This window comes from Leptonotus elevatus, chromosome 16, assembly GCF_054856555.1.
Source record: "Leptonotus elevatus isolate MCC_2025b chromosome 16, RoL_Lele_1.0, whole genome shotgun sequence".
Lineage (NCBI taxonomy): Eukaryota > Metazoa > Chordata > Actinopteri > Syngnathiformes > Syngnathidae > Leptonotus > Leptonotus elevatus.
Genome location: NC_141254.1, coordinates 9,539,669 through 9,552,404, shown reverse-complemented (window position 1 = coordinate 9,552,404; position 12,736 = coordinate 9,539,669). Strand labels below are relative to the sequence as shown.

Genomic DNA, 12,736 nt, shown 5'->3' with positions numbered 1-12,736 from the left:
GTACCAGGGCCTATGTTGAAGTTTATTGAGGGGCTTCGTTTAGACAAAAGCTGCGCTTTGCTGCTGCCCTAGGAACTATGTTGGAGAGACTTGAAGAGCTCCATTTAGACAAAAGAGGTGTTTTTAAAAGCCATCTTAGCGCTAAGGAAATACTGCATTTCGAAGCAAATTGAGTTTTAGTTTGATAGAAGTTGTACTTTGACGCCAAGAAACTATGTTGAAGTGATCATCACAATTGCATTTGCAGTACCGGCCATCCAATTTTCCCAGTGCAGCTGTGGCGTAAGCTCGTGTTTAGTTTCTATGAAATAAATAACAGCTTAACATATTGAACTACATATTGTATTGTTTAAAAAAACCAAAGGTGTGCAACCCTTTGGCACAAGAAGACATTTTGGCAGGGCCCCCCCCCCCCCATCCCTTATATACAGTTTCTCCTTGGGCTCCTGGCTCGTTCCCCTCGCAGCTCGTAATGAGGCACATGAAAGCGTGAAAAGCCTCCACCACTCTCGCCCTGCAGCCCTGATGCATAGGTTCGTTCGCATTCTCCTCTTTCTTCTTCAGCAGGAAGTTGCGCCGCAGCAAATTGGGCGCAACGCCGCTTTTCATTTCTAACTTTCAAGCTGTGGTTTGCCTGTGATCTTGTGGCGCCTCTTTTCATGTCTTTGAGCGGAGTCAAATGTTTAAATCATAAAGCGGAGGTCGGAGGGTGCGGTCATACGGGAATATCGCGGTTGTGACAATTCTTGTCCCTGGCACGTTTGCAAAAAAAGAATCCTAAAAAAAACTATATGATTTTAATAAATGACTAATTGAATAGTTAGAAGGCTTTTTGTGCTGTTCCTAATATATAAATCTGAATGGGTTGAGTGACTGAGGGCAAAATGTGAGGCAGTGTCTCAACGCCGCCATCTTGTGGACATTTTATGGCACTAAAGCAAAGTGCTTTGCTTTTATTTAGCATGTCTTGAAGGCAAAGAACCCATGCGACAAACTTCGAATAACGCACATGCTTTTGTGACGTATCCTGAGTCATACTGATGAATTCCATCCACAGTAAGTAGACGTGTGTAACATTCTCTTAAAAACCCACAACCAATGAGCGACACTCGCTGAGTGACGACATAAGTGGGCAGAAAAATGGAGGCCGGGAAAGGGGTACAAACGCTCAAGTCCTATAAGGATTTGGGCTTGTCTTGGTTCATCATGTACTTGTGGTAGACCACCCCCAGCGTGGTGAAGAAGTTGCCCAGGAACAGCGTCATGTAGGAGCAGCCGCACATTGCCACCTGGATCGCCACCATTTTGTTTTCAAGTTAGACTGCGTTTGAATGTGAAATGTTTCACGGCTGCTCACCTGCCACTCTTTGCACTCTGGGAGTTGGAACATCTTGAAAAGTGTGATGCCGTTGTACAGCTGCCAGAACTGTGAGGATGAAGTGCGACAACTTGTTTCATTTTCATCTCATTCAAATGGGACGTATGAAAAATGACGCTCTTTAACCAAACACATAACCTTAGCGCCTGCTAGCTTAATGCTAACAAATCATGGGAAACACCATAGATGAGCTACTGAATAGCATCAGTGTTATAACAGTAACTAACGTTTGTTTTATTTTTTTACGTACTGTATATCCATAAATCTGTTTTATACTGCCCCCCTGTGGCCATGGGACGCACATCACAATGAGCGGCACAAAGTTCACTGAATTGATGACACACACAAAAATGCAGCAACATTTTTTGTACTGTTAAGCTTAAATGTGTCATTATAATATGCTTTTATAAAGTACAGTATTTCCTCATAACGAAACTTTTTTGGGGGGTGTAGGCTAGAACAGATTAACTCGCAGCCATTTTCACTAAACCCCTTTCGCTCCCGGCTGTTTTACTGGATTTTGACTGATTTTGCAAGGCCCACAGAATATTGTGTTCCCACCAAAATTTTGGGGGTTTGAATTTCAATGGAGAGACATGATTTGAGACACAACGTGTTTGCGTTACGTGCATGATCACGCACCAAATTAAACTTGCACCTCAAGGCGCGCTGTACCATAAATGTAAATTCCTTTAAGAGAGCGAATTCAACTCACTTGACCGAAGAACAAGAATGGCAGCAGAAAGGTGAGCCCCCTCCACATCCATGACTGGAAACCCTCTGAAGTAACAAAGAGAAAAAAAAACATGAATGATGGATGGATGGAATTAAACTAAGGCAGCAAATACTTTTATTGAAATAAAAAAATTCCAAGGTATCAGCAGATGGTCACTATGCGGTGACAGACACGGTGTCGGAGTCAGAATTGTGTTGTGAAACTAACCAACGGTGAGGTCCATGTTGTGTCGTTCTCCGAGGGCTCGTAGTCTGTACAAACATCCACTCTGGTAGTAATACTGCAAAAACTGGACAAAGCCTACAGAGTGGGGAGAAAACCAATCACACACACAGAAGAGCGGTCTGCATGTCCAAGTAGTTTAATGGTGTGGGCTTGCTTTACTTTGGTACAAGCAGTAGGAGAGGAACTGGTTGCGAAACATTTGGTACAGAGTCCCCTCGGGCCTGCCAGCAGAGGCAACCAAAGTGTTACGAAAGGGCGGGGCTTGACTTGTTGGCGGTGAATTTGGCGAGGACTCACCATGTCAGCATGACCCCAGACAGGAAAGTTGACACGTAGTGGTGGAAAACCCACCAGCCTCGGATCCTGTAAGCAGATGACAGTTAGGCACCAAAACAGCTGGCCACGACGCTCAACATTATTTTAGAAACATGTCAGATATGAGTTATTCAACTAGTATTTGACAGTTTGAATACACAAAGAGTCCATCCATCCATCAATTTTCTACACTCATTGTGCGCTATGGTCTCATAGTCTCATATGGCCCCAGAAGAGCAAAAATGGAGGACTATACCGCGGATTGATCACCAGCAGAACATCATACAACAGATATTAAACGTCGAGTATGCACTCCTGTTCAAATGCCATGTTTTGGTGATATCAAACATGAGGATAAAAGTCTACTCGATGATCTGAACTTTATTGGAGATGAATTGTAAACATTTCCACAATTAATGCGATTTATAACCTGGACTACTCAATTAATTTAAAAAATAATAATTTCAAAAGTGCGCAAGTAAAAATGAACAACTGAGATATTAATGGAGTTGCACAACTGTACACACCCTCTTTTGAGTATGTGGCTGTTCAGAACTAACCAATCACAGTCAAGTTCATGTCAAATGTGAGTCAGACGCCATTTAAGTGCCTCTGATTAAGCCCAAATAAAGTTTAGATGTTCTAGCAAGCTTATATTTAAATTAGTCTCAGTGTAATACTTTTCAAAGAACATTATTGAAGAATTGAAATGTTAGGCCCTAATATTCTCACAATTTCATTCAAGTGTTAACAAATACAAAAATAATAATTAGAATTAAAAATAATAAAATCTAATTATACACTTTGTACTGATTCGCTACATATAAGGGGCTACATAAGAATAAACAAACAAACTAAATATACAGTGTTCAGCATAAATGAGTACACCCCAACAGGTTTGTAAGTACACCTTTAGTTTCCTTTTCAGAATCAAGATTCTTTATGGGATACTATAATGCAAAATACTCCCACAAATATGGACTATTGATTGCAAACAAGATTTGTTATGATAATTAGTACACACAAAAGGGTAATTTTTTGGGGACAAATTTGTTCAAAAACATTTTGCGCAAATAAGTAGACCTTGAGAAAAAGACTGGCAACGTGTTAATTCCAGGTCGAGCAGACATGTTGCTATCCATAAAAGTCATGGAGGTCATAGAAAATACTAGATGTAGTCATTTTTGTTGTCGGATGCATGAATTTTTTTGCATTAGTTAATTTGATTAAAATGAAGATTTTGTAATCTATGCCTTTTATTATCAACCTTACTTTCATTTTGTGAGTTAAGGACATATTCTACTGAAAACATTTTTGTCAAAATTTTGGAAGTTGTTCTTATGTTCATTCAAATATTGAATACAATCTTTCCATTTTTCAAAGGGGGTGTACTCATATATGCTGAGCACTGTATATAAAATACATTAGGTCACTGATGGTATAGTGGTTCACTCACTGGACTTCAGTGATGTTGTTAACAAGAATTTAAATATTTATCGTGTTTCTGGCAGAGAATGCTTGCATTTTATTGACTCGTGCACCTTGAGCCGTTGTTGATGAGGATGCTCTCGCGGATGGTGAGTGTGCAGTAGTACCACACCAGGAGGAAGTTGAAAAGGGCGTCTAGGGCTCTGGAAGGAAAAAAACAAAACAAGAAAGAAGTCTGTATTCGTTGTACTGCCCCCTGGTGGCCATGGCACTCATACCAGAATGAGCAGCACAATGACGACGCGGCTGTATTTCCTACCTGTAGCTGAACAAAAAGCGACACGAAAAAGAGAAGAGGAAGAGGATGACCGTGAGGACCAGCTTGAATTTCTCGTATTCGTCCTTGTAGGCAAATCTGTACAGCATAGAAGAGGTTAGGACGTCAGCGCGGGACGACGGTCACCGTGACAACAGGCGGGACTTACTTTGATTGCTTATTGAGAAGCGTGACATTGACATTTCCTAAAACAAGAGTGAGGTACAACCTGAAAAGGGGAAATAAAAGCGACTTGATAAGTTATACAGCCGTACGTTGACCTCCGCGTATCAAATAGTATTTTATTGGAATGAGTCACGGAATTAATTCAACTCGTAAGTGACGGTAGCACTTGACTCGACACATGTGAATTACCACTAATCGTTGACCGTTGCTCAAAACATGTAATGAAAGAGAAGCAAACCCGTTTTTCTTTGGCAGAAAAGCTTCCATCTCAGAGAAGGCGTCAGCTCGCTCGTCGATTGCCACCTGGATGTCGGCGATGGAGTCCACTTCCTCCGGACTTAACTTCTGCTCCGGGTGCTTGGCTTTGCATCTAAGAATAGGAAAGCACGTGTGCGTGTCCCAACATTTTGTTCCATTTGGCAGTGATGTGTTGCTGCTCAGCTGATGAACAAGGGAGACAAGTCTACTTACTGTTCAAGCGATGACAAAAGCTCCTTCACCTTCTTACGGTGACGCGAGATGGCCGAAGTGCAGCTGTTTTGCAATTTGGTGACTTCCTCAAGCTTCGCTCTGTACAGACGATGCGTGTCCTGAGGAGCAAACCACACATTATTACTTTTGTCACAGTCAGTTTTAGCCATCCATTGCTGTTGAGTAACAAGTCACAATGTGATATTTTCTGATTATACTTCCAATGAAAGTGATCTGTGATTATAAATTGGAAATGTAAATACAGAATATTGAAAACTATGATCCCAAAATACTTTTAATATCATTTCAAACTCATTTTTACATTACCATTAAAAAGACAAGGCTTACAGATTATTCAAACTCTCAGTCGAGATGCATCACTTCAACAAGATTTCCTTGATATCAAGTATACTACTTTGCTATTACCCAGGGCTTTGGCGCCATCTTATGGCGCTCCAGGAAGAGCACTCCAAAAAAACACAAGTGTGGAATTTGTTAATAGCTAATGACAAAAAAAAGTATACAAAACTATTCAGTATGAAATTGGTCAATGTTAAGTCAATATTGCCTAATTATATTTTGCTTTAAAAAAAGAAAGAAAGTCTTATTCAGCATATTTACGTTGACCGGGCTGGTTTAAAAACATTTTTTTAACCATTATTACGACGGTTTCGACATACGGCATTTCTAAATAACCGTTTTTCATTAAACTGTTTAACATTTATAGCCTACATGTGTTTTCCTTCAAAGCACCGACATAGGTACTTCATGGTTACGTCGCTAATTTAGGAATGTTAAACCCGTCGTAAAGAGAGGACCTGTGGAAAATGTAGCTAGCTCTACACGTGACCATTGCGTTTTTGTTAAACTCTTAACATCATTTGAGCTCTTGTAAGTTTTATTACTACTTAATATGTGGTCTAAAGGGCACAACAACAAGCGGTTGAAGAAGAAAAATAACGTAATTAAAAGACAAGGATCACGGCGACGCCTCCTAGCTTGCTAGCCTCCGGGCTCCCTCTGTTGACGTCTAACTACATTACAACGGGTACAAATGACAAAAGGTGAAAATAACTCACCTGAATTTGTTGATAGTCCTTCTCTAAATCACCCCACTCGCGAAAACACTCCGACACGCCGGTCGGACTGAAGAACATTTCGGCTCCGACTCGAAGGATGTAGTGCGTCGGGGGGAAACGTCAGGGAGTTGTGAAAGTGGGCAACAGTTGCTGCTTGGTGTCAAGTAACTCATTCAAAATCCTATAATAGCTTTCACAATAAAATCTAAACTATTTTCTTTCAAAGTCAAAGTCTGTCATTTTAGAACCCCAAATATCTTACAAACACCATTGCTCATGTATGTAAAAGCGTTCTTTTGTCTACCATATCATTGAACATGTTTTTTTTATAAGTTATTATTTTCCGTTTAAAAAAAAAGAAGCTAACTTTACAGACTGTCAAAATCGCCACGCGATTGACGTTGTGTAAATTTCGAATTATGCTAATTTGTAAAGGCCAATTAGATGTCCAGCAAGTTACGTAATGTAGTATATTTAAAATAGCCAATCAGCTAGTGACTACATATGACATTAACGTGATCAAAGTCTGATATTTGGAAGTTATTTAATATTTTTTACATAAAAGACTATATTAGGCCAATTAGATGTCCAGCAAGTTACGTAATGTAGTATATTTAAAATAGCCAATCAGCTAGTGACTACATATGACATTAACGTGATCAAAGTCTGATATTTGGAAGTTATTTAATATTTTTTACATAAAAGACTATATTACGGGAATTAAGTTGTAAACTTTAGCTAAAAGTCATACATTTTCTGTATGTAATATTACAAGAATGAAATAAACTGTATTTTTGCATATGAACATCAGTTTATTAACTACAAGGGAGTATTAGGGCCATCCTCACCAGGAAAAATAAGTCGTAATTATATATATACACACACTATTATAGTCAAAATCTTACGAAAATAAGTTGTATATCTTTGAGAACAAAGTCGTAATATTATGAAAGTAAGTTGATAATATATTACAAATCTGGTGTAATTCTAAAAATATACAAATATTTTCTTAAAAAATATTCTCTGTTATTATCGTAATACTATAAGTTTGATTAACTTTTTTCTTGAAAATATACAACTTTGTTCTCGTAATACAACTTTAAACTCAAAAATAAAATAAAAAACCTTTTTCCGGAACAATATATAACTTGCATCTATTTTCATAAACACTTGAATACTACCAGTATTACGAAAAATACCTACACTGTATTTTTCCATCGACAAGAAAAATGTCTAGAAACATTACATTGAAAGAAATCACTATGAACTGTATGTACAATATGTAATAAAAAAAACACATTGATGCAATCTATAATAAATATTTTAATGATGAACTTGTCTGATTTAGGACTAATTTATAGAACATAACTATAAAATAACAAACACATCCTCTGTCGTTCAGCTATACTTGAAGTTGGTTGGAGTGGGCAGTAGCCCGCGTGAGAGAATCAACGTAGTTGGTGCAGCTGGGTGGGTGCTCCGGTTCTGAAGCAGAGCCGATGCTGTTGACAGAAGAGTCTCCTGGGGAAAGATCCTGCAAAAAAAGGGGACCGCTTGAATTCGGAAGCAGCCAAATAAACATTTGACATTTTTTGTTTCATACCTTTTGCTGCAGGATGTAAAGTGACGTCACCGTGTTCTTGCCATTGCATTGTGTCTCCTCTGGAGCATCAGCTGTGGTTTAAAAATAAAAACAAATCGACATTTAATTTGATTCATTGTAAGAATGTAAATAAGTAAACAAAAAAAGACAGGATAACTTTGCTGCATTGTGTTCCATTCTAAACTACTGTATGTCATTTCCTTTTCATGTACAGTACAAATAATTTATAAAATACACTACAATGTATGAATCCCACCTTTTCTCCACAAATCAACCTTTAAGTCCTAGTACTTAATATCTACTGGTACAGTCTATTTATTACTAAAAGAGACATACAAATACATACAGCACAACCAAAAAATCTAACATCTTTATCGGCAAAATGAAATAAAATCTGTGTATTTTCACATTATAATTTCATACCAAAGTGACGAGTTGGCATGCGTTGGTTATAAAACCTGGAGAAAGCCTTTGTTGTTGGTCGTTTCTGCCTAACAAACAGAAAATGTTTGCATTGCCAATTTGATTTCAATTACATTTTGGATTGTTTATGAACTTACTTTTTGGATGGCGTCCAGCAGGCGCACACGGTTACCAAGGTGATAAGGAGGAAGATTCCACCAGTGGAGAGGATGATATAGACGGAACTTCTTTCTATTAGCATACAAAAACAGTGGGACCGGGAGATTAATTGATTTTATCGATTAAATTGACTATTGGTCAGAATGTTCTAAGTCTTATAGGCAGACAACGGGTATACATAATATTCACAAGAAAATATTCTTTATTCCCGTGAAAAAAGGGCAAATATTACTGCAGTTTCCTCAGCAATATTATATTGCCCCCTGGTGGGCAAGGTGTGCACACAAAATAAAAGCATCAAGTTATGATGCACAAACTGTCTAACACTGTACATTCTATCCAAATATGTTGTTTATTTATGTTTTCACAAAGTAAAATACCATACAGTGCTGTTTTTCTTATTAAAATACACATTACAAAATGTTTGTTTGGTGTAAGTGAAGACACCATTTTAAGATAAAAACACAGTATCGTTTTTAACTCACTGTAGACGCTCAATCTCATGGGCAGGCTGGTGACGGCGCTGATGGGATTTTCCACCACGCAGCCGTAGACGTCGTCGTCCGCCATGGTGACACGAGTGATGGTGAGGAGCTTGCGGTCATAAGACAGCTGCAGTCTGCTGTCGTTGCCCAGCTCTGCGCCGCCTTTCAGCCACTTGTACGCGGCTCGGGTGCCCGCGTCGTGAGAGCAGTTGAGGACCACGTTTTCGCTGCGCTCCAGCACTGATGATGACTCCGTGTGGATGTAAGCTCTGGATAATGGCTCTGGAAAGGACCAAGAGATTTCAAGTTATATACCCAGTAGTAGGCTACAGCAGGGGTCAGGCTAATGCTGACCGGATCAGCAACCTTTATACTGCCAAAAGAGCAATTTTAGGCCAAAGAAATGACAAAAAAAATCTGTCTGGAGAAGCAAAACATTTGAACATTGTGCTGAAGGAAACAGTGTTACTGTTAGACTAATGTGCTAACTTAACAGAAAATATGCGGCATCCAATACTTTCATTTTCAGACTTGGTTTTTAATAAATTTTTATACTTTTCTGTCAAACTTTTGAATATTTTGGCAATTTCATGGTAAATTTCTGCCTATTTTTCTAAGTTTTTGGACATTTTATGACAATTTTTTTGCCTTTTTTGCTAATAAATTTCTGACATTTTTGGCAATTTGGTGGACACTTTATGGTAATTTTGGGGGGTTTCTTCTTTTGTTTTTGGACATTTTATGTTATTTTTTCAAACATTTTCTTTTCTGCTTTTTTTATTTTAAAGAATTTTCTAACTTTTTTTGTGGCAATTCCACAGTAATGTTATGGTAATTTTTACATTGTATGGTAATTTGGTAATTTTCTGCTCTTCTCTTCCTTTTTGGACATTTTTAGGTATTATTATTATTATTATTTAAAAAAACGTTTTCATCTCCCTTTTGTCTCTTTTTTTGATAACTTACACATTTGGACTGTGCCTTTTTATTTATTTATATTTAATTATTTATTTTTTAAATTAATTTAAATAATATTTTATTCAAAAAATTTAAATAAATACAAAAGTAATTTCTACAATTTTTGTTTTGTTTTGAGAACCACAGGGAGCCACAGGAGAGCGACTAAAGAGCCACATGTGGCTCCAGAGCCGCAGGTTGCAGAACCCTGGGCTACACAGTAGAAGAAAACTATTTGATAGCTGCAGCCTTAAATTGGCCTTCCTACCATCCACAGTGAGCGCCACGCTGCCCTCGCCCGTGAACGTGTCATCCGTGATGGAGATCTCCACGTCGTATGTCCCCTCGTCCGAAAATCTCAAGTTATGCATGAGCAGGGACCCATTCTGGAAAATCAGGATGCGGTCCCGGTACTCAGGCCTCAGGGTGCCCACGATATCCGTTCCGATGGACTGCACCACGGTGACCGACTTCTCCCGGCGGAGCTGCCACTTGATGACGGGCAGGTCGGCGCTGAAGCTGAGGTAGTGAACGGAGAGGAGGGCCTCGCCTCCCAGCGTGCCTTGGATGAGAGAGCTGGGGAGCGTCATGTTGACTGCTAGTACCACACCTGCGGAGAATGGTGAAAAACTGAAGGGTAAACTAACTTTTTATTGCTTGTATACAAAGACGTGTGTCTCAAGACGAGAGCAATGATTTTCAACCACTGTGATCATCACGTGTGCTCAGGCCAAAGCAATACAAATATTAGTTTGGCACCATCTTGCTGTCAAAGAATTATGTTGAAGTGAGTTGAGGAGCTCCATTAAGTTCTATAAGTAGTGCTGTTCCACCATCTTGAGCCAAGTTGGTGCCGAGAAACTATGTTGGAGTCAGTTGAGGAACTTCAACTTAGACAAAAGTAGTGCTTTGCTGCCATCTTACCGCTAAAGAACTATGTTGAAGTGAGTTATAGGCTTTATTTAGACAAATATGGTGCTTTGCCATATGGTATGAACGGAAACGGAGACACGACAGGACAGAGTTTTAGACAAAAGTAGTCCTTTACCGCCATCTTGTGGCAACTTGGTGCCAAGGAGCAACTTTGAAGTGAGTTGAGGAGTTTAGTTAGACAAAAATAGTCCTTTACCGCCATCTTGTGACAACTTGGTGCCAAGGACCTATGGAAGTGAATTAAGGAGCGTCAAGTGGCTACAAAAGTAGATCTACTTTTCTATAACATAAACTGTGATTTTGAAACACTTCAACATAATTTTAAAGTAATTTTATGATAATGATTTAAAAAATAAATGGACAACAGGTTATCAGATTTTTTTTTATGCATACTGTGGTGTATGTGGACCTGCTTTACAAAAAAAAGAAAACAATTGTTAGCAGTAACTAAACGTAATTTGTTAGCTTGAGCTTCTTAGTAGTCACTCGTCTACCCCACAACAAAGAAAGATCTGCTGTCTTACTTCAACTTACTTCCTTGACACCAATTGCTACTTTTCTATAAGCCAGATGTTGTTTGGCTGTTCGCAAAGAACACAAAACTGCAAATCAATTACATTTTCAACGAATAGCCGAGGATAGGTACCACAGAAAAACACTGAAATCGGTGAATTCATGAATAGCGAATCACAAGGTGAAGGTTCACTATTTCTCCTTAAAAAGAACATTTGGGCCTACTTAAAGTTGAGGCTTTAGCATTGATCTCCAGCAGCTCCATAACGCCATGGCAACCTCAAGTCAAGGTCTGTAGGACGCACAAGCCAGCATCCGCTAACAAATGTTGCCATTGTTCCCATATTGGCAAGCAAAGCTGCCAGGCTCGGCTAGATTCGAAAAACACAGACGCTCAGTGACCATGCAGCTTGCAACAATGGCAGGACAGTGAGTGAAGGCCGGACGGACACGCACACACACACACACGTGTGGTAGAAAAATGTCCTCTCAAGAAAAGCTAATGTCACACAAAGGTGGATAGACTAGCGCACACATACAGTTAAGTGAAACTTAAAAGTGGGCTGATTCTGATGCAGCTTAACATCAGTGACATTTTTTCCCCAAATTTTTTCCAAATAAGACATTTGAACATAAAGCATCTTAAAAATTCTATTTAAAACGATAAAGACAACAAGGCAGGCATTCTAGTCAGTCAATTGTTCAAATGTTGTAATTGTGTGTTTTCAATCTCAATGAAATGTGTGAAAGTGAGCATTCTACGTTAACTATATTATCCTATTACGTACCAACCTTTTCAGTTTATGATTAATATATTGTGCTGTTTTGCAATTAACGTAACAGATTCAGAATTCTGTTTTCGTCCTATATGGCACATTATGTTGCATTAAGATCAACACTTTACACACACTTTACCAAGATAGATGTGTAAAAACTAAGTTGAAAGTTAAACTTATGTTTACTCATGGAACACCCTGTATACTATATATATATTATTTTCATAGTGTCCTCCATTCATTTCCTATATAAAAGTAGCATAACACTTTTTTCAAGTTTAAATGCACAATTAAGATATAACTAACCTGTGTGGAAGAAATCCAGACAGGACAGAAATAGAATCCATGGACTTATTCTGACTTTGGAGTCAGGCTCTACCATCATCATCATCATCATCATCATCATCTTCATCTTGACTTTCCGGCTCCGCTTGCCGCGCCCCCACTACGGGAGATGACGTCACAACCCCCCCCCCTTTTTTTATGTATCATCAATTAAACATTTACTTAATGAGATAAATATATTTTATATTCGCGGGTTAATGCAGCGAGCTCTGCATTAGAGACAGAAACAATGGCGCATTATGTAATTTAACAAGATATGCGACGGTAATGATGACGTCACTTCGCAGCGTCACTTGGACGCACGTCGGACGAACGCCGCCCTTGCAAAGTCGGCGTTCGAAAGGCGTGCAAACCGCGGCCGGAACTCAACGACAAAGCCCCCCGTGCCAACTCACGTCACTCAACTAA

The 12,736-nt window shown here is 39.0% G+C and overlaps 2 protein-coding genes across 3 annotated transcripts; both read right to left on the bottom strand.

The window, feature by feature from the left end:
* Positions 1-938: 938 nt before the first annotated feature.
* On the bottom strand, positions 939-6,289 carry tmem120aa (transmembrane protein 120Aa). Its single transcript, XM_086098792.1, has 12 exons — positions 6,135-6,289; positions 5,056-5,174; positions 4,823-4,954; positions 4,568-4,627; positions 4,402-4,497; positions 4,196-4,285; positions 2,637-2,702; positions 2,499-2,560; positions 2,322-2,414; positions 2,094-2,158; positions 1,358-1,426; positions 939-1,289 (listed from the first exon to the last, which is right to left on the bottom strand). The coding sequence occupies exons 1-12, from the start codon at positions 6,210-6,212 to the stop codon at positions 1,176-1,178; spliced, it is 1,044 nt and encodes a 347-aa protein (XP_085954918.1). The 5' UTR covers positions 6,213-6,289; the 3' UTR covers positions 939-1,175.
* A 678-nt stretch (positions 6,290-6,967) lies between these two features.
* LOC147160652 (hepatic and glial cell adhesion molecule-like) lies at positions 6,968-12,414 on the bottom strand. Of its 2 annotated transcripts, none has more exons than XM_086098956.1 (7): positions 12,290-12,414; positions 10,030-10,371; positions 8,805-9,086; positions 8,298-8,391; positions 8,161-8,228; positions 7,738-7,808; positions 6,968-7,668 (listed from the first exon to the last, which is right to left on the bottom strand). In XM_086098956.1, the coding sequence occupies exons 1-7, from the start codon at positions 12,393-12,395 to the stop codon at positions 7,537-7,539; spliced, it is 1,095 nt and encodes a 364-aa protein (XP_085955082.1). In that variant the 5' UTR covers positions 12,396-12,414; the 3' UTR covers positions 6,968-7,536. The 2 variants fall into 2 exon arrangements, with proteins under 2 accessions (XP_085955082.1, XP_085955083.1); XM_086098957.1 differs by having other exon boundaries at positions 7,522-7,668; positions 8,161-8,224.
* Positions 12,415-12,736: the final 322 nt, after the last annotated feature.

Bases quoted from the DNA above. Each gene is read 5' to 3' on its own strand.
- LOC147160652 (XM_086098956.1), bottom strand. From the start codon at position 12,395: ATGAAGATGATGATGATGATGATGATGATGATGGTAGAGCCTGACTCC. The intron at 9,087-10,029 runs GTAGGAAGGCCA...GGTCCTTTCCAG, and splicing joins CGTGGCGCTCACTGTGGATG to AGCCATTATCCAGAGCTTAC. The intron at 8,229-8,297 runs GTAAGTTCATAA...TCTGTTTGTTAG, and splicing joins TGCTGGACGCCATCCAAAAA to GCAGAAACGACCAACAACAA.
- tmem120aa (XM_086098792.1), bottom strand. From the start codon at position 6,212: ATGTTCTTCAGTCCGACCGGCGTGTCGGAGTGTTTTCGCGAGTGGGGT. The intron at 4,286-4,401 runs GTAGGAAATACA...TTTTCCTTCCAG, and splicing joins CGCTTTTTGTTCAGCTACAG to AGCCCTAGACGCCCTTTTCA. The intron at 2,561-2,636 runs GTGAGTCCTCGC...CTCTGCTGGCAG, and splicing joins TCTGGGGTCATGCTGACATG to GCCCGAGGGGACTCTGTACC.